Raw genomic sequence first — 21,916 nt, forward strand, 5'->3', positions numbered from 1 at the left:
CAGAGGGATCTATTGTCCCAAATAGAACAGTTAGAAAAAGCTAATAAAGCTGCCCCAAACGTGAACAAATCACTTACCTTGAGGTCCCTCAGATTGAATCTAAGGGAACTTCTTTTACATTCTTACGAACATGCCCTGAAGAAGACTAAAGCTAGATATTACTCCCAAGCTAATAAGGCAGGAAGATTACTCGCAAACAAAATAAAAGCAAGAGCCTCTAAATCCCGCATAGCCTTTTTATGGAACTCTGCCAAATCCCAAAAAATATATGACCCTAAACACATTGCCAATCGATTTAGAGAATTTTATTCTCACCTCTATAATTTGGAGCAGGACCCCCTCATCATCCCTCCTTCTTCCTCTGACATGGATAAATTTCTGGATGCGCTGTCCCTTCCCACTATTGACATGGAGAGCAAAAAATCTCTTACTTCTCCCATAACAGCAGAGGAAATCCTCTGTATAATCCGCCATCTCCCGAGCCACAAAAGTCCAGGTCCTGACGGCCTATCTAATATGTACTATAAACTGTATGCCCCAACGTTAATTCCCCACCTCCAGGCCTCCCTGTCTCGTGCCGCATTGGATGGAAAGATGCCAAAGGAGATGTTAGAAGCTACCATAGTGACCCTGCCAAAACCGGGGAAAGAACCAGACACTCCACAAAATTTTCGCCCAATATCACTCTTAAATGTAGATCTCAAAATATATGCGAAATTGATAGCGAATAGATTAGCCCCTATTATTCCAGCCTTAATTAATCCAGACCAAGTGGGCTTTGTGCAAAAGAGACAAATTACGGACAACTCAAGGAGAGTCCTAAATTTAATAGATTACGCAAACAGATCTGCTAAACCAGCGCTCTTCATCACCCTGGACGCCGAGAAGGCATTCGACCGGGTCAATTGGTCGTTTGTCATCTCGGTGCTCGAGAAAATGGGATTCCCACACCAGATGATGAGAGCAATTGGGGCACTATATAAAGATCCCTCGGCAAGGGTCTTAGCTAATGGCACTCTATCAGATTCTTTTGCTCTTTCCCCACTTATTTTTATTTTTTATCTTATCCATAGAGCCTTTAGCCCAGGCGATTAGGCGATCCCCAGAGGTAACGGGGGTTCAAATAGGAGATAGACAACACCGCATCTCTTTGTATGCGGACGACATTATACTGACACTTACCAACCCTGATAAATCACTATCAGCGGCGATGAATATAATACGCGAGTTCGGTGCCCTGTCTTATTATAAAGTCAATGAGACTAAGTCACAGGTCCTCCCGCTGGGATTACCTTCAGACGAACTAATTCACCTGCAGGGAAAGTTTCCCCTAGATTGGAGATCTGATGACATCTCATACTTAGGAATCCGTCTTTGCTCCACCCCTCACAACCTTTTTAAAGCTAACTTTTCCCAGTTAATACCAACACTTCAATCTGAACTTAACAACATAGCAAAAACGGAGCTATCATGGATCGGGCGAATAGCTGCGTTTCAACAGCACGTTCTCCCAAAAATGCTATATCTGTTCCGGACCATCCCGATTCCCATTCCAAACTCTTTCTTTAAGCTATCCAATAAAATGCTTAACAAGTTCATATGGCAGAAGGGACCACCAAGAATTGCTAGGGGCATAATGAATAGACATAAGAAGAAGGGAGGTCTTAGTCTACCGAACATCTCTGACTATTATATAGCCTCCAGAATCAACCAACTAAAGGCGTGGTGGGCGGGAGATGAGTCTATAAACTGGGTTCACATAGAGCAAACCCAAGCTCCCTCACACAATCTTAAAGCCTTACTTTTAGCATGCATTAGCAAGAAATCCCTTATCCTGACTCAATCATTTTTCGTCTTATCTTCACTAGCCATGTGGAAAGCATATACAACCAAAGTGGCGAATAATCAGGTATCATTTTCTCACTTAGCTCCAATAGATTATTTATCTCTGCTTACCCCTGACCTGCAATTGGCAGCATGGAAGGAGAGAGGGTTGCTTACTGTGGGTGAGTTGTTGATAAATTCGCAGATCAAACCCTTTGCGGAATTACAACAGTCACACAGCATTCCGAGTGGGGAAATATTTAGATACATAAGAATCAAACACATCCTTAATGATACCCCTATGACAATTGGCAATGGGGTCTTACAACTGTTGAAGCATTGGAACCTTCCCAACTCATCCTCTTCTGGTATCAAGGCTACTTACTCCCTCCTAGGAAATAAATTATCCTTCGTTAAAACAGCCCCATTCATAGCCTGGGAGAAAGATCTAGGGCAACCATATACTCTTGCCCAATGGACTATTGCCATTGGGACAGCCTCGTCTCACTTGCATTGTACTACTCATTTGGAATCATATATGAAAACTGTGTTGAGATGGTACTATACACCTCTCAGACTTAGGCAAATTTACCCAGGTGTATCACATACCTGCTGGAGGGGATGCGGCGGAAAGGGGTCCTTGTTTCATATCCTTTGGGATTGTCCCAACCTCAAAGAATTATGGGCCCAAATCTTTCAAACAATTTCTCTTTTGACTAAAACCCCAATTTCGCCTGATCCTGCTCTAGCCCTGTTATTTTTAAAGTTAAACGAGATTCCCAGAGAGGCAAGAGTGATATGCTTGCACATTTTCCTAGCTACAAGGCTACGCATAGTGACCTACTGGAAAAGTAGGAGAATACCGTCCCTTTCTGAAATAATAGAATCAGTGGCTACTACTTCGGTATACGAAAAAATGATGGCATATAAGGACGCTAGAATTAATAGGTATGAGACAGAGTGGGCAAAATAAGATATTATACAAGATCGGTCACGAACTCTATTCGATGACTTGGGCAATGTAATGTGATGATGCACTACCATGATATGTCACGTCTCTCGGATATTCTCACCCTACAGGAAACCCTAATCCCTTTATTCCTTCTCCCCCCCCCCCCCTCTATGTATTCCCCTCTTCCCCATTATCCTTTGTTTATGTATTATTTTATGTATGATGTAAAACAGAAATGTATGGCGAAATATATGTTCCTGTATTACCTTTTCTTGAAAATGACAATAAAAACAATTGACAAATAAAACAGTAAAATTAAAAAGTCTAATTCTAATATCTACAGAAAGTACCATTATCATCACCCTTTTCATCATTGCAATCATCCTTTTTTGTCCTGAGACATACAATCAGCATTAGTACAATATTCAGTGGTGCGATGGAGCTTTTTCAGCTTCAGGAATGTTTTTCAGTGTCCAGTACCTTGGTTGGGTTTTTTCTTTGTGTTCTCTCTTTTTTCTTTACAGTCCTAAAAGTATAAACTACCGGTACATTATTTAAGTCCTTTGGTCTCACCCTTTGAAATATGCCTAAAGTCTGCCAACATTGAAACTAATGTTGAATGACAAGAAAAGTCTAGTAAAAACAAATGAAAAAATGAAATCATAAATAATTTTCTTCATCATATAAAATAGAAGAGCATCTATCTTTTCTTCATACTTTCGGTGACGCAATATCTTCTGAGCAGTTTTTCTCTCCACCAGCAGAGGGCAAGCTTTCCAAATGTTTAAGGCATCAGTCTCAGAATTTTAAAAACAAACTATTTTTTCAACTTTATGAACATCTGAAATGAAAAAGAAAGTATAAATGAATTACTGAATTTACAGATATAAAAATATAAAAAAGGTGAGCAAGCTGAGGTTTTTGCACTGAAACAGATGCCTGTAGTTTTTATTTAGATTCTTGCCAGAACCAACAATTTCCCCTACCATAGGTCTGCTTAATATTCTTGTAAAACTGATGGAATATATTGGTTTACACCACCTATGACTAGGTCATAGGATGTGACCTGCAAGCTTGTGTGTTGCTCATTGGTGTAACAGATTTGGTTTTTTTAAGCACTATTTGCACTAGCATATTCTGCAGGGCTGTCCAGTGGTATACATGATTGAATGTGTACATCTGAAGTATGTAAATTCACACTTGGATTGAAGCCCACTGACCTATCAGAATGGCTTTTGACAGGAGAAAGAACACCTGTGCAAATATTAGTCTTTATGTTTGTGACATTACAATAACCACTGCAGGAAAATCTCTCCTTTGTAGGCAACACCTCATATCAGTCACCAGAAGTCGTATCAGCCCTCTGAAGCCACCAGATTGACCTAGCACAAAAATTCAATACATAAGTGACATTTTATTACACTACTCACAAAAAGTTAGGTATATTTGGCCAGTGGGTGAAATTTCAGGATATAGAAACATATAGAATGTGTCGGCAGATAAGAACCATTTGGCCCATCTAGTCTGCCCAATATACTGAATACTATGAATAGCCCTTGGCCCTATCTTATATGAAGGATGGCCTTATGCCTATCCCATGCATGCTTAAACTCCTTCACTGTATTTGCAGCTACCACTTCTGCAGGAAGGCTATTCCATGCATCCACTACTCTCTCAGTAAAGTAATACTTTCTGATATTACTTTTAAACCTTTGCCCCTCTAATTTAAAACTATGTCCTCTTGTAGCAGTTTTTCTTCTTTTAAATATTCTCTCCTCTTTTACCTTGTTGATTCCCTTTATGTATTTAAAAGTTTCTATCATATCCCCTCTGTCTCGTCTTTTTTCTAAGCTATACATGTTAAGGTCCTTTAATCTTTCCTGGTAAGTTTTATCCTGCAATCCATGTACTAGTTTAGTAGCTCTTCTCTGAACTCTCTCCAAAGTATCAATATCCTTCTGGAGATATGGTCTGCAGTACTGCGCACAATACTCCAAATGAGGTCTCACTAGTGCTCTGTAGAGCGGCATGAGCACCTCCCTCTTTCTACTGGTAATGCCTCTCCCTATACACCCAAGCATTCTGCTAGCATTTCCTGCTGCTCTATGACATTGTCTGCCTACCTTTAAGTCTTCGGAATTAATGACCCCTAAATCCCTTTCCTCAGATACTGAGGTTAGGACTGTATCACTGATTTTATATTCTGCTCTTGGGTTTTTACGCCCCAGGTGCATTATCTTGCACTTATCAACATTAAATTTTAGTTGCCAGATTTTTGACCAATCCTTTTCCATTTGGTGTATCCCTCCAGGAACATCAACCCTGTTACAAATCTTTGTGTCATCAGCAAAATACACACCTTACCATCGAGGCCTTCTGCAATTTCGCTGATAAAAATATTAAACAATATTAAACAATATGGGTCCCAGAACAGATCCCTGAGGTACCCCACTGGTAACAAGACCATGGTCTGAATATACTCCATTGACTACAACCCTCTGTTGTCTGTCCTTCAGCCACTGCCTAATCCATCCAACAATATGGGAGTCCAAGCACAAATACTGCAATTTATTGATAAGTCTTCTATGTGGGACAGTATCAAAAGCCTTACTAAAGTCTAGATAAGTGATGTCTACTGCACCTCCGCCATCTATTATTTTAGTCACCCAATCAAAAAAATCAATAAGATTAGTTTGACATGATCTCCCTGAAGTAAACCCATGCTGTTTTTCATCTTTCAATCCATGGGATTTTAGATGTTCCACAATTCTCTCCTTAAGTATGGTTTCCATTAATTTCCCCACTATTGATGTCCGGCTTACTGGCCTATAGTTGCCCGATTACTCCCTACTATCTTTCTTGTGAATGGGCACAACATTTGCTAATTTCCAATCTTTTGGGACGACTCCTGTTACCAGTGATTGGTTAAATAAATCTGTTAATGTTTTTGCTAGTTCACCGCTAAGCTCTTTTAATAGCTTTGGGTGTATCCCATCAGGCCCCTGTGACTTATTTGTATTAATATATAGGATGAACCTAAAATGCAGGATAGGATGAACCTAAAATGCACTCTAACCTTTATAGGTGAACTTAATGTGACCTACTCTAAACTTTTGAATGCACATGTCCAACTGTTCAGTGTTTCAGTACTTTTTGCACATCTTGCTGTTCTCTAACAAGGAGCTTAACGGCAAAATTCACAACAGGTGTTTGATCCAGAATCGCCCAATAAGTTTCCTGGTTCAATTAGAATTGGTATTTAAACACTCCGATTCATCATGTTCACATTTTGACATCATGAGATCAAGAAGACAGCTAACAATTGATCAACAGTACCTCACCATTGCAAGGCTTCAAAGAGGATGTTCTCAGATGGAAGTGGCCACTGAGCTTAGAGTGTCACAGAGTGTCATCAGCAGGTTGCAACAGAGATACAGAGAGACTGGAAGAGTCACAGAAAGGCATAGAAGTGGACATCCTTCGGCCACATGCCACACTGATGACCACTTCATTGTGAACAATGCCCTGCAGAACTGGATGATAAATGCCACACAACTCCAGGCACATTTAAGGGAGGTGAGAGGCCATTTGAAACCATTTACATCAGCGTAGTCTGCGTGCTAGACAACCTGCAAGGGTACCTGACCACAGGCGTCATCTTGCATGGGTCAGCGAGCATCTACACTGGACAAGGGACCAGTGGCCCTCAGTGCTGTTCATTGATGAAAGTCGATTCACGCTGAGCAGAAATGATGGCCGCCAACGATGTTGGAGACGTCAAGCATCAGCCACTGTTGTCACTAGACGAACCTTTGTTGGTGGTGGTGTTACAGTGTGGGCAGGTGTGTCTAGTCAATACAGAACTGCCCTACACTTTGTGAAAGTTACAGAGACAAGCCCATGATTATTCCAGTTATTGTGCCTCTACATGAACAACACAGGCCTAATTCCATTTTCATGGACGACAATGCGTCAGCTCATCGAAGTTGCATCATTAGGGAATGGCTGTGGAGACTGGGGTACCTCAAATGGAGTGGCCTGCACTTTCTCCAGACCTGAATCCCATTGAAAACCTATTGGATCAGCTAAGTCACTGTGTAGAGGTCCATAACTTTCTACCCTCTGAACCGAAATGACCTGAGGGCTGCCCTTCAAGAAGAATGGGATGTCATGCCTTAGCAAACAATAAGTCGATTGCAAACAGCATGAGACGCTATTGTCAAGCTGTAATTGATGCTCAAGGCCACATGACAAGTTATTGAGACATTGACATTTTTTTGGGGGGTATAACCACCACGGTTGGCTTTTGTTTCAATAAATTGTTTGACATGAGGAAATCACCATTGTATGCTTCTACTTAAATGCCCTACTTTCATAATATAATATCATTGTAGGAGGAACTTTTTACGTTTTTTATATATTTCACCCAAAAGCCAAATATCCCTAACTTTTTGTGAGTAGTGTATCTACAACAGCAAACATAATTTGCATTCCGCCAAAGTAAAGAGCATCTGGAAAAAACTGACTAACACTGGCTCCATAAAATTCAGTGAAACAGACAGTTAGACTTTTGCAAAATGTTTTATTTCATAAGAAACCCAAAAGAGTATGAATGGTGCTGCAGGAAACTGGCAAGAATACAATAATAGCACAGGGCATGGAAACTCATTTTTGCAGAATCCACATTGACTGGTAAACAGCTTATACTACCTAAAGCAGAGCTGCACCACTAGCATCCTGTAATGCTTTTCTGCGTAGCCCCAACCATCTTTGGCATATTTGGGTCTCATCTCTGTTTGGCACTTTAGAGATGAAGTGAGGGTTGTGCAGGTGGCTCTCTGCACTGTAGCTTATAGGGCAGGGGTCTGGCACTTCAGCTGTTGTGAATCTACAACTCGCAGCATTCACCAGGCGTGCATTATAATTTCACAAAAGCTGAAGTTCTGAATGAAGCATTCTGAGAACTGTAGTTTTCGGCTGGAGTGTCAGAAACTGCTGATCCCTGCCCTATAGGCACTGTCATTTAAAAAGGTGCCGTATAGGACAAGCATGTTTCAGATCCATAATAAATGCATTACAAATGCAGCAATTTTAGTAGAAAATAGAAATAAATGCGATAATAGACTATGAATAATGTCTCTGAGTAAGCTATAAGTCTTGACATACAGAATAAGACACCACAAACGGCAGCCGGCACAGACATGTCTAGGAATGCCTTTGGATCCTCCTCGTCATGGGGTATTTCTAGGGTTGTTTGTGAGCCCAGCTGTCTTACTTTTTCTCAAAGAAACCACAGAGTCACTAATTCTCCTATACAATATAAGGGCTCATGCACACGACCGTATGTATTTTACGGTCCACAAAAAATATGGATGACATCCATGTGCATTCCGCATTTTGCGGAACGGAACAGCTGGCCCTTCATAGAACAGTACTATCCTTGTCCATAATGTGGACAATAATAGGACATGTTCTATTTTTTTGAGGAACGGAAATACGGACATACGGAAACGTAACGCACACGGAGTAACTTCCGTTTTTTTTGGTGGACCCATTGAAGTGAATGGTTCCGCATACAATTTGCAAAAAAAATAAAAATGGAACGGACACGGAAAGAAAATACGTTCGTGTGCATGAGCCCTAGGGATGTAGCAAATAAAGCACACAACCATGTTCTCACCTCACTTAGCAGGGCCCAGACAGGGGACTCAGTGAGAATCTTTAGACGGATGGCTTTGATTTTCCCCAAAGAGCTGCTGATTTTGCCTTCAGCGATGCCATTCTGAAATTTGCCTGTGTGAAATAAAATATAACTGTAAGAATGTACAAAATGCTGTATAATGCCATAATGTTGGCTTCAGAAATATCATATGTTCTACTATTCATAATGAAATCAAAGGAATTATGCAAGCTCTGCTACTTACAGGCTGGTCAAACGATTATCTTACATTTAAAAGGTATTTACAATGTGGGAAACGTTTAATTCCTATTGCATTCTGTCTTAAGTAACTGGCATTTTTAGGTCTACATAATCGTTTTTAATGGCATGGAAGCTGTTAGCAGTATGTAAAAGCAATAAGTGGGATCAATCACAGCTGCTGATCTTGCTGGCACGGATGCTGCCCCTGGATGTTTTATCATGGCATACAAGAATGCCATTTTGCATGAAAGGCAGTCCCATTGATTTGAATGGAGTCGCGCGCTTCATTCAAATAGGTGAACACAGGATGCCTGTTCTCAAAAACAGCAGGTGCTCCAGCTATCCTACCCTCGCTGATCAGACACTTATTCCCTATCCACAGAAAAGGGGACAAATGTTTGTAACAGGACAACCCCTTTACCGAAGCACCCCAGAAAATTCTGGTCTTGCATATTTAAAGGGCTTCTGTCACCCCCCTAAAAGTCATTTTTTTATTTTTTGGCTCCTTAAAATCCTTATGCTGCGATTTATCAATATATAGGGCTCTTAGGCTGCGTTCACACGGGCGAGATTTCCGCGCGGGTGCAATGCGGTAGGTGAACGCATTGCACCGGCACTGAATCTGGACCCATTCATTTCTATGGGGCTGTTCAGATGAGCGATGATTTTCACGCATCACTTATGCGTTGCGTGAAAATCGCAGCATGCTCTATATTCTGCGTTTTTCACGCAACGCAGGCCCCATAGAAGTGAATGGGGTTGCGTGAAAATCGCAAGCATCCGCAAGCAAGTGCGGATGCGGTGCGATTTTCACGCATGGTTGCTAGGTGACAGTCTATAAACTGTATTACTTTCCCTTATAACATGGTTATAAGGGAAAATAATAGCATTCTGATTACAGAATGCATAGTACAATAGGGCTGGAGGGGTTTAAAAAAATAAACTCATTAACTCACCTTCTCCTCTTGATCTCGAAGTTCCCGGTCTCTTCTTTACTTGAGTTGTGGGGTAAAGGACCTTTGAGTTGAGTTTACTGATGAGTTGTGGGCTAAAGGACCTTTGGTGACGTCAGATCTCATGCTCCAATCACATGGTCCATCACCACTATGTTAGAATATACCATCGGATTTGAGTTACTTTGTGAAACTGAGATCCGACAGTATATTCTAACACAGAGGCGTTCCCATAGTGATGGGGACGCTTCTAGTTAGAATATACTACAAACTGTGTACATGACTGCCCCCTGCTGCCTGGCAGCACCCGATCTTTTACAGGGGGCCGTGATCAGCACAATTAACCCTTCAGGTGCCGCACCTGAAGGGGTTAATTGTGCGTATCATAGCCCCCTGTAAGAGATCAGGGGCTGCCAGGCAGCAGACCCCCCTCCCTCAACCAGTTTGAATATCATTGGTGGCCAGTGTACGGCCCCCCCCCCTCTATTGTAATATCATTGGTGGCCAGTGTGCGGCCTCCCCTCTCCCCCGATCATTGGTGGCAGCGGAGATTCCGATCGGAGTCCCAGTTTAATCGCTCTGGGGCTCCGATCGGTAACCATGGCAACCAGGACGCTACTGCAGGCCTGGTTGCCATGGTTACTTAGCAATATTACAATATTAGAAGCATCATACTTACCTGCTGGCTGCTGCGATGTCTGTGTCCGGCCGGGAGCTCCTCCTACTGGTAAGTGACAGATCATTAAGCAATGCGCCGCACAGACCTGTCACTTACCAGTAGGAGGAGCTCCCAGCCGGACACAGACATCGCAGCAGCCAGCAGGTAAGTATGATGCTTCTAATATTGTTATATTGCTAAGTAACCATGGCAACCAGGCATGCAGTAGCGTCCTGGTTGCCATGGTTACCGATCGGAGCCCCAGAGCGATTAAACTGGGACTCCGATCGTAATCTCCGCTGCCACCAATGATCGGGGGGGGGGGGGGGGGGAAGCCGCACACTGGCCACCAATGATATTAATACAATAGAGGGGGGGCCGGGCCGCACACTGGCCACCAATGAAATTACAATAGAGGGGGGGGGGGGGGCACACTGGCCACCAATGATATTCAAACTGGGGAGGGAGGGGGGGTCTGCCCCCTGCTGCCTGGCAGCCCCTGATCTCTTATAGGGGACTATGATATGCACAATTAACCCTTCAGGTGCAGCACCTGAGGGGTTAATTGTGCGGATGACAGCCCCCTGTAAGAGATCGGGTGCTGCCAGGCAGCAGGGGGCAGTCATGTACACAGTTCGTAGTATATTCTAACTAGAAGCGTCCCCAGCTTTTATGCAGACGGATCTTCGGATCCGTCTGCATGCAAGTAACCTACGGCCACGGATCACGGACGCCAATCTTGTGTGCATCCGTGTTCTTTCACGGACCCATTGACTTGAATGGGTCCGTGAACCGTTGTCCGTCCAAAAAATAGGACAGGTCATATTTTTTGGACGGACAGGAAACACGGATCACGGATGCGGCTGCAAAACGGTGCATTTTCCGATTTTTCCACGGACCCATTAAAAGTCAATGGGTCCGCGAAAAAACACGGAAAACGGTACAACGGCCACGGATGCACACAACGGTCGTGTGCATGAGGCCTAATGCTAATCTACCAACTATATTCTAGCAGTCATCCCAGCTCAGTTACATCCAGACATTTTGAACCCTTTCATTATGAGCAACATGTCATCCTGAGGTCGACTACCAGTCTAGAGACAGAAGGATAGTCTCCCTTTTGTGGCTGACTTCCTGTGAACTACAACGGTATGTTAGCATCATCAAATTGTTCCTGGCAGTTCTCGGTCTGTTCTCCATCCAGTTTTGCCCTCCTTGTTCCTCTGTATGTCCCTCCATGAAGAAGAAAAACTGCTACAAGAGGACATAGTTTTAAATTAGAGGGGCAAAGGTTTAAAAGTAATATCAGGAAGTATTACTTTACTGAGAGAGTAGTGGATGCATGGAATAGCCTTCCTGCAGAAGTGGTAGCTGCAAATACAGTGAAGGAGTTTAAGCATGCATGGGATAGGCATAAGGCCATCCTTCATATAAGATAGGGCCAGGGGCTATCCATAGTATTCAGTATATTGGGCAGACTAGATGGGCCAAATGGTTCTTATTTGCCGACACATTCTATGTTTCTATGTATACAGTGGTGCTGAAGATATAATTTCTGTCTTACCTAAAAGAGCAGGAGTGTAGTTATATCGGAGTGAGACTTAACTGACTGCCTATAATATCTGTGGGTGCAAAATCTTCTGTTTATCGTAAGAGATGCGTCTTCACACTGCTCTCCCCTGCCTCCTGCATGTAAGAACTGACAGGAAGAAACCCATAACAAGCATGAAGCAAGGGAGACAGGCTGAGGCTGCATGACACAGGAAAGCCCTCTATATAAAAGGGTTTTAAAAAGAGTTTTGCATTTATAGGATAACCCCTTTAAGAATAGTTTTTTTCTATTTCTTTATACTGCAATTTATTATTGCTAATAGAGTTGTTGCGATACCAATTTTTTTATTCGGTTTCGATACCATGAAAAAGTATTGCGATACTCGATACCATTCGATACCACGTGAAAAAAAAAAAAAGCCACATGCATTCTGCATTTTAAAAAATGGCGAATCGCGCAGTATTTTTTCTGTTCTGGCGTTCACCGCATAGATTTTTTTTATATTTTAATAGTTTGGACTTTTCTGACGTGGCAATATGTAATATGTTTATTATTTATACATTTTATATGTGAAATTGGGAAAAGGGGGTGATTCATACTTCATATGTTGGTGGGGTATTTTTTTCCTTTTTTTTTTACACTTTTTATTTAATAACGATTCCCCCCCCTAGGGGCCAGAACCTGGGATCTTTTCATCCCTTGTCCTATTCACCCTGATAGAGCTCTATCAGGGTAATTAGGACTTCACACTGTCCCTGCTGCTCTGTGCTCTGTGCACACAGCATCACGGATGTTACCATGGCAGCCAGGGCTTCAGTAGCGTCCTGGCTGCCATGGCAACTGATCGGAGCCCCAGGCTTACACAGCTGGGGCTCCGATCAGAAGCTGCCACTGCACCACCAATGAGGGGGAGGGGAGAGGACCTTGTGGCCACTGCCACCAATGATTTTAATACTGGGGTGGTAGAGAGGGGCCGGCACCAATGATTTTAATGGGATGCGGGGTTGAGGGGGGGGGGGGGGGGGGGGGGGGGGGGGGGGGGGGGGGGGGGGGGGGGGGGGGGGGGGGGGGGGGGGGGGGGGGGGGGGGGGGGGGGGGGGGGGGGGGGGGGGGGGGGGGGGGGGGGGGGGGGGGGGGGGGGGGGGGGGGGGGGGGGGGGGGGGGGGGGGGGGGGGGGGGGGGGGGGGGGGGGGGCGGGGGGGGGGGGGGGGAGAAGGGGCACACTGCACCACCAATGATAATTACCCCTTAATACAGGAGGCGGGTGTCAGGGGCAGGATGCCGGCAATGCGATTCTGCTACCGGCACCCGCCTCCTGTATTATGGGTTAAAGTCTACTTTTCCTGGGTCCAGACTTTCAGTATTAGGCTACACAGAGCGGCGCCCAGCGATGTCCCAGCACTTACTATTATTCCTGGGCGCCGCTCCGTTCGCCCGCTGTGCCCCATTACTGTCTCCTCTCCTGCTCCACATGCTGATTACTATCGGAGGGATGGGGAGGAGACATCAGCTTCACTAGTGGGCGTTCCTTCTCCCTGGCTGTAGCGCTGTCCAATCGCAGCGCAGGAAGGAACGCCCACTAGAGAAGCTGATGTCTCCTCCCCATCCCTCCGATAGTAATCAGCATGTGGAGCAGGAGAGGAGACAGTAATGGGGCACAGCGGGCAAACGGAGCGGCGCCCAGGACTAATGGTGAGTGCTGGGACATCGCTGGGCGCGGCTCTGTGTAGGAAAAGTACTATCATTGATGGCGCAGTGCGCCCGCCCCTCCTCCACCCCTCTCTTCTCATTGGTGGCAGCGGCGGCAGCAGCACAGGGGGAGGGAGAGACTGCTTCCTTCTCCCCGTGCTGCTGAGGGAACATGAGCGCGCTGAGAGCAGCGCTCTCATGTTCAGAGATACTAGACTGCGCAGAAGCGCAGCCCAGTATCGAAAAAATGGAAATCCCGGTATCGTATCGATACCGGGACAGAAGTATCGATTGGGTATCGAAATTTCGATACCCGCAACAACCCTAATTGCTAACACTATATATTCATAACCAATGTCTTGTACTGTTTGCTACCAGTGTTTTTCTATTTGTAATATCGTCTTGTATCCTTGTTCCTAAAATACGTCACCAAGAGCTACAGTTAAAGAAAAACAATGGAAGAAACCCATAAATGGCACATCAACTTGGTAGTCTATACATTATTCTTTACTAATAGTCTATGCTGAATTATATTGGGAAATAAATTACTGGAGTGAATTTTTTATAGTTCAAAATGGTGATATGAACACATTACCTGCATTTATTGTGAAGTTTAAATGCTGATAATAACCCACACAAGCTCCTACAGGTAAAAAGATGGACACACCAGGGGTACAGAAGCCTAGCTGACAGTACCCCTATAGACCGCAACTATGCAGGAAATGGGGGATGGCAACGATTATACAAAAAGGACACACAATGAAGCCATCATGAAAGGCCTGTACATGTTCACCACACCTGAATAACAGTGGAGGTCCTGTACATGTTCACCACACCAGAAGAATAATAGCGGTCCTGTACAGGTTTACCACACCTGAATAACAGTGGAGGTCCTGTACATGTTCACCACACCAGAAGAATAATAGCGGTCCTGTACAGGTTTACCACACCTGAATAACAGTGGGGGTCCTGTACAGGTTTATGACACCAGAAGAACAAGAGCGGTCCTGTACAGGTTTACCACACCTAAAGAACAGTGGAGGTCCTGTTCAGGTTTATGACACCAGAAGAACAATAGCGGTCCTGTACATGTTTACCACACCTAAAGAACAGTGGAGGTTCTGTACAGTTTCACATGACTCTTTAAGGAAGAGGAACAACTTGAACTCAGTCCCTATTCTCCTTGGGCCTCAAACCAGTTATAGAGGTTGCCACGGTATATACACCCCTGCAGTTTACCGTCAGATATTCAGCCTGTTGTTGCATGCACTCAAAAACATAATCCACAATGCTGTTTACCTATTTGTACGAATCCGTCTTCATCTATTTGTCCCTGTGGCACATTATTAACTTTCTGGGGGGCGGAAAAAAAAATCAGCAACTTAATACAATTTAATATAATCACAATTACATTTGTAAAGGTCATTTCCTATTTCTGTAATGTCATTCTATTATTTCATGACCTAACCAGTATTTATGCTTGCTATAATAGAACTATAAAAGTCTTGCTGTCTACATGAAGAGCATGTTGGATCATGTACTGTAGCTTCACCACACCTGGAGAACCACAGGCTGCATAACAGATACACTCACAATGTATGAGGAGAAAACAAATCTAGGGTACAATATTTACCGCACAGCGGCTAGATATACTGATATGTATGTCACTAATTAGACTGAAGTACTGTAATGCTTAGTCACAGATGACGGTCATTATTGTAACATTTAAATCTTAAAATTGTGATTCATTTTTAAGTGTTTCTTATATGTGGCAATCTGGAACTTCGCATGGGTGTGGTTTTCTTATATCCATATCAATGTTTTATTAAAATAGGGGGGATCTTTAGAGTAAAAGTAATCATTGTCCACCATAACCACTTATCACCTATCCACATGATAGGCGATTACTATCCGATTGGTAGGGTTAGGGCACTAGGATCCTCACCAGTCATGAGAACGGGTTCCTGAGGTTACGTACTCTGCCATTCCATTGATCTCTATGGGACTGCAGAAGAGAAGCCAAGTACAGTGCTTAGCTATCTTCACAAGTCCAAAAGAAATTAATAATGTGGCAGCTCTAATGTGTGAAAGCTGCTCCATCCACCTGAGGGACTCTAGTGATCAGTGAATGGAGCAGTGTTCACTCATGCACGCTGCCAACTTTATTCATTCAATCTATTGGATTTGCTGAGATAGCCGAGCACTGTACTTGGCTTTTCTTTTGCAGGACCATAGAGATCAATAGAATGGCAGCATAAGTAACCTTGGGACCCCGTTCTCATGATTGGTGAGGTTCCTAGTGTTTGGGCCCTACCAAACAGATACTGATCACCTTTCATGTAGACAGGTTTTGGTGGACAATCCCTTTAAAAGTAACACTCCAGGAAATTAAATACACTGACATGGGGATTTTCTCTTTGAAGTACTGTATCATGCCCTGCACTATCAGGCCCTGTAATAGGCATAAGTGCATCAGTTTTACCCAAAGAGTTCTTTTAGGAGATGCCAAACCATAGCTGGTATCAATAAAACTAATATTACCTAGAATTATTAACTTTCCTCTGGATCAAAAATGAATCAGGATGAACGTGATGGACATTTATCAACCTATGTATTGGTGTATTCTGTCAAGTAATGCATTTCTGCACACAACCAAATGCTACTAACCTCTGCCGGTAAGGCCTGTACAGTAGTGTTAAAGAGCTTGTCACCCGGGTGCTCGATGTTTCCACTCCTGAACAAGTAACTGATAAAAAATACACACAGAAAACCTGTTATAGACTGCACCAAATACATCTATTCTCGGGATACAGTGAGGTATGAGCTTTAATCATCATAAAACAATGATTTTATTGCGACAGGAGGCTCCCATTGTGCATAACTTTCTTTACTACTCCCATTAGCAGCAAGAATAAGTATTACAACATGTGAAAGAGTTTTTTCAAAACAGGTAGTAAATATGTAAATGAGGAAGTCCAGGTAGCCAATCAGTGATCCTCTTAGTGTATAAATCATGGTGTTGGTATAGATTCTGCCTCTTTCTTGCTGCTCCCAACCAAGGAAAGATATGTATTAGTAGTTTCACCTTGTTATATACTAACCATTTATGTTTTTTAAAAGCATAAAATGTAATTTCATGTGTTTATCTTCCATATTTACATGCGGTGCTTCACTGGCGCATTTCCCCAGTCAGGCACTGTATCCTGTAACCACCGTTTGTCATTGCGGTAGTGCGTCTCCTCACTGACTTAATAAATCTCCCCCTGCGAGCTTTATATACCCAATTCGGCCTTCCACCCATTACTGTACCCTCAATCTTACCTCCGTTTCCTCCTTCAGTCCCCAGGCACCGTTTCCTCCCATTCTAAGCCGAAGTCTCGTGTATCGCGAGACTTCGAGCGCTCCACTCTCTGGTCTGTGAGGTGATTGCGCGCGCTTTTCAAATCACCTCAGCGCAGCTGAATCACCTCACAGTGACAAAGCACGTCGGTACAGTTTCTCCTCCTCACATTAAAACGACTGTTACATATATACATATATATACACATTCTTATATATATTCTACCTCTTCTATCTAATTGTAAGTATATTTAATATATTTACTGTGCATGCATTCAGGGACTTATACTGGTCTGTATACATTTATGCTGACTTAAGTATGTGTACCTGAATGCGCATTCTTGTGTTCATACAAGTATAAAACACTGATTTTTCTACCCATTTTTCTCTTACTTTTCATATCCACTTATTTAGCAATATGAATCCTTCTGAGGAACAGACTAATACCCAATCCATTCAACCCATTCCCATTGGATATGAGGTATTAATTTCGGATTCTATCCAACAAATGGTGGATCAATCCGTCTCAAAATCGGTATCTGTAGCAATACAGTCAGCTATGGTATCCATTCAGGACTCCATTGCTAAATCCCTTTCCCTAGTAGTAAACCAAAGGTCCCCTCAAAATTTTCCATCTACCCCGACTGACAACTTCCTCTCAGCGGAAGATTCAATTACGGAGCTGGTCAAAGGTTTTAAACAACCGGGCAAAACAGCCAAAAAGAGAAGGTTTTCAGAAGACCCAAAATCCCAGACACTGGGAAAGGGTCAAAATTTTAATGAATGTCCGCATAAACCATGCGGCAAAGGTAATGGTGGCGAAAATCCCCACAAAGGACCCTCCACCCGGGAGGAGACTACCAATAGCCGGGTTATGACAGCCAGTAAGAGGGCTAAGTTCATCTCTTACAAAGAAATATCTTCCTCTGCATCATCAGATGATTCTGATTCAGTTTTGAAAGACGAACTCCCATTTTATTATGAGGATGACTATCCCGAGGATCCTGAAGAATCCCCTTCAACCAGCCAAACCCCAGAATCTTTAATTCTAGATAGTCAGGGTATCCCTTTCTTTAACCCCGACCAGATAAAACACCCTAGATCTGGAGAATGGGTTCCCCAACCTCAAATTTCAAAATTCCTGATGCACTGGGTCAATAAATCCCTGGATAGATCCTCCAAAAACAAATTAAAAGCAGAATGTCCAAGACCAACTTTACCACATAAAAAATCCTTAACTCCTGAGCTAGACCCTATCATTTTTAAATATTTAAATAAAACGGGTAAGAACCCCAAAAGAGGTCTGGACAGATCTTTTAAACTTTGCCAAGACAAACTTCTAGATTTATTAGGACCCCTCACAAAAATATTAGATCTATCAGAGCAATCCGCTATTACAGGCCAACCAGTAGACACGTCGGTCCTTCGGGGCTGGGCCCAAAGAGCCATCTGTTTCTTTGGAAACGTTAACTCCGCCCTGAGTGCGGAAAGAAAACGCAATATATTAATGAAATTAGACCCACAACTCTCTCATCTGGCCAATTCAGACCCTGATGAGTCAGTCGGCTGAAGGCTTCCTGTTCGGAGATTCCCTTATCAAAGAGATAGGGAAATTTGTTGGAGTATTTTCCTCCCTCGATAAGGCCAAAACATCCCTAAAGAAAGTGGGTCAACCCAAAATTTTTGGCAGGGCTGGGAAAGGCAGGGGCCGCTTTCCCAGCCGAAGTTCACAATTCAGACAAATTCAGCAGGCTCCCTTCCAACCAGACAGACCTTATACCTTCACACCATCCACTACACCATTTTTCCCTACCAGAGGACGCCCGTGGAGAACCCGAGGCCAGCGAGGTTTCCCTAGATCCAGACCATCATCAGGTAAGCTCTTCTACCCCAAACTATTCCCACATTCCTCTAGGGGGAAGACTGAAACATTTTTTCCAAACATGGTCTTCTCTAACTTCAGACTCATGGATCCTGAACACCATCTCAGGATACCAGATAGATTTCCAATCCTCTCCCTCACAGAACCACATTCCTCAACCAATACATTTCTCCACTCTAGATCAAGACCTCATAGAGTCAGAGATACTAGATCTTTTCCACAAGAGAGCTATCATTCAAGTACCTTCTCTATCCCCAGGTTTTATCAGCAACATCTTTCTAGTAAAAAAGAAAGACGGAGGTCACAGACCGGTCATAAATTTGAGAACCCTCAACGATTTTGTGACTTATCATCACTTCAAAATGGAGGGAATTCACCTTCTCAGGGACCTATTACTCCCTCAAGACTGGCTAATAAAAATAGATCTGAAAGACGCGTATCTCACTGTACCCATACATCCTCTCCATCAACCTTTTCTACAATTTTTCTGGAACAACCAAAAATGGCAATTCACTTGCCTTCCATTTGGCCTATCATCAGCCCCTTGGTGTTTCACCAAATTAATGAAACCAGTGATATCATCCCTAAGATCCTGAGGGGTACGCCTAATCATATATTTGGACGATATCTTAATTATGGCACAATCACACTCTTTAATCCTTACCCATTCACAATGGACAATTTCTCTTCTAACCAGTCTGGGTTTTCTAGTCAATTACAAAAAATCCATACTATCCCCATCCAAAGAAATAGAATTTTTGGGATTCAATATCAACACCGACTCTGCTCTTCTGAGTCTTCCTACCAAAAAACTCACTTTGATTCGAAGAGAAATCCGTTCAATACTAAACAAACATCTAGTCTCACTACGAACCATTGCACGAATTGTGGGCCTCTTGTCGGCCTCCATACAAGCAATTTTCCCTGCCCCATTACATTACAGAGCCCTACAGCGTCTAAAAACTCAACATTTAAGGGAGGGCCTACAATATTCGGACAAAATTCCACTATCCTCAGAAGCCAAAGAAGAACTTCTTTGGTGGCTTCAACATATTCAGACATGGAATGGGAAGATGATATTCAATTCCCTACCAGATCTGATTCTGGAATCAGATGCCAGCCTTTCGGGATGGGGCGCTCGTTGTGGTCCTTATTCCACAGGAGGGAAATGGTCAGGTTCAGAATCTCAGCTACACATCAACTGTCTGGAATTACTAGCCGCCTTTTTCGCCATGAAAAGTTTCGCGAAAGACAAATCACACTGCTTCATCCTTCTACGTATGGACAATATTTCGGCAGTTCAATACATCAACCGTTTCGGGGGCACTACCTCCAAGATCCTAACCGACATTGCCAAAGAATTTTGGCACTTCTGTCTAGACAGGGATATCATTTTAAAAGCAGAATATCTTCCAGGTATAATAAACTCAGTTGCCGACTGGAATTCCCGATACCTTACGGATTCCAGCGACTGGCAATTGAACCCTTTCATCTTCAAACAAATCAACAATCTATGGGGTCCCCTCCTCATAGATCTATTTGCATCACGACTGAACACCCAACTTCCCACCTTCTTCAGTTGGCGCCCGGATCCAGAAGCCTTAGCCCTAGATGCTCTCCGCCAAATTTGGCCACAAGGACGTCTTTACGCCTTTCCCCCCTTTGCACTAATATCCAGAGTTCTACTTCAGACAATCACTCAGAAATCCACACTAGTGATCATCACCCCATGGTGGCCGTCTCAAACATGGTTTCCCACACTACTCAGTCTGACGATAGATATCCCGAGAATTCTTCCCTCTCCCCAAGATCTGCTCCGAGACCCTTCGGGTCACCTACACCCTCTAATCCTATCGGGACACCTAACACTAATAGCTTGGCTGATCTCAGGCAACAAACAATCGACCTCGACCTTTCACAATCTACTATTGACATCCTCTCTGACGCATGGGCCCTGGGTACCAAAAAGGCTTATAGATCAGCCTGGAAAATTTGGCTTCATTGGTGCACTCAACGGAACCTGGATCCCATTCATGCACCTATTACCCACATATTAAATTTTCTTTCTGAATCTCTTAATATGGGGAAAGCTTATAGGACCATAAACCTCTATCGTTCTGCAATATCATCGGAACATGCCCCTATTAACTCAATCCCCGTGGGCAAACATCCCATGGTTTGTAGACTTATGAAAGGTATTCGCTTTAGAAACCCCCCGAGACCTAGATATCACTCCACTTGGGACGTTACCTCCCTTCTAAATCTTTTTTCTACGTGGGAAGATAATGAACATCTCTCACTAAAATTACTCTCTTTTAAAATCACAACCCTCTTATGTCTCATATCCATTAAAAGGGTTTCAGACGTTAGAGCCTTAGACATCTCCCACAGATTTTTCACACCTAACGGTGTAACCTTCCAAATCACCAGAAGAACCAAAACCAATCTCCATACAGTATCTTATCCGGCCTTTCCTTCTAACAATAAACTATGCATTGTCCGTTGTTTAAAAACATACGAATCCATGACCCAATCTTTATGCTCTCCCCAATCTTCCCAACTCCTTATCTCCTTCTGCAAACCACATCTTCCAGTATCTTCCCCTACATTAGCAAGATGGATTAAACTGACCATGCAAATGGCAGGAATTGATACAGCAATCTTTGGCCCACATTCTCTTCGAGGAGCGGTTTCCACTAAAGCATTCCAAAAAGGAGCTTCCCTCTCTGAGATTTTGAAGGCCGCGGATTGGTCTTCAGAATCCACTTTTAAAACTTTTTATTTTAAACCGGATTCTCATGTATCCATGTCTATCATATAAACTACATTTGTGACTTTTGATATACATTTAGCTTTAAACTTGCACAATGGGAGCCTCCTGTCGCAATAAAATTGGAGATTTTCCTAGCTATTGTAACGGAAAATATGGATTTTATTGAAGACAGGAGGCGAGCATTGTCCCCCCCTATTAACCCAACCCTAATCGTATATATATTTTTCTGTTTCCATAGCATACTAGAATATCTTCAATTTCCTCAATCCTTCAGCGACCATCGAATGTTCCTGTTATTCCGGTTTTGTTCCCTCCAGATTTATTCTACATTCTGTTTATACTCAAGATCCATTTAATTCTACTTACTACATCTC

General features: G+C 43.2%; 1 protein-coding gene across 1 annotated transcript in view; it reads right to left on the reverse strand.

Annotated features, from left to right (window-relative positions):
• Nucleotides 1–3,474: 3,474 nt before the first annotated feature.
• The window catches only part of MGAT4D (MGAT4 family member D), a 229,055-nt gene continuing 210,613 nt past the window's right edge, over nt 3,475–21,916 (reverse strand). The window contains exons 12-15 of the mRNA XM_040418478.1: nt 16,216–16,294; nt 14,848–14,902; nt 8,457–8,569; nt 3,475–3,617 (exon numbers count right to left, since the gene is read on the reverse strand). Coding sequence (XP_040274412.1) covers nt 3,594–3,617; nt 8,457–8,569; nt 14,848–14,902; nt 16,216–16,294 — 271 coding nt within the window. The 3' untranslated portion in view covers nt 3,475–3,593. The remainder of the gene's footprint in view (nt 3,618–8,456; nt 8,570–14,847; nt 14,903–16,215; nt 16,295–21,916) is intronic.

Source organism: Bufo bufo, chromosome 2, assembly GCF_905171765.1.
Source record: "Bufo bufo chromosome 2, aBufBuf1.1, whole genome shotgun sequence".
Taxonomy (NCBI): Eukaryota; Metazoa; Chordata; class Amphibia; order Anura; family Bufonidae; genus Bufo; species Bufo bufo.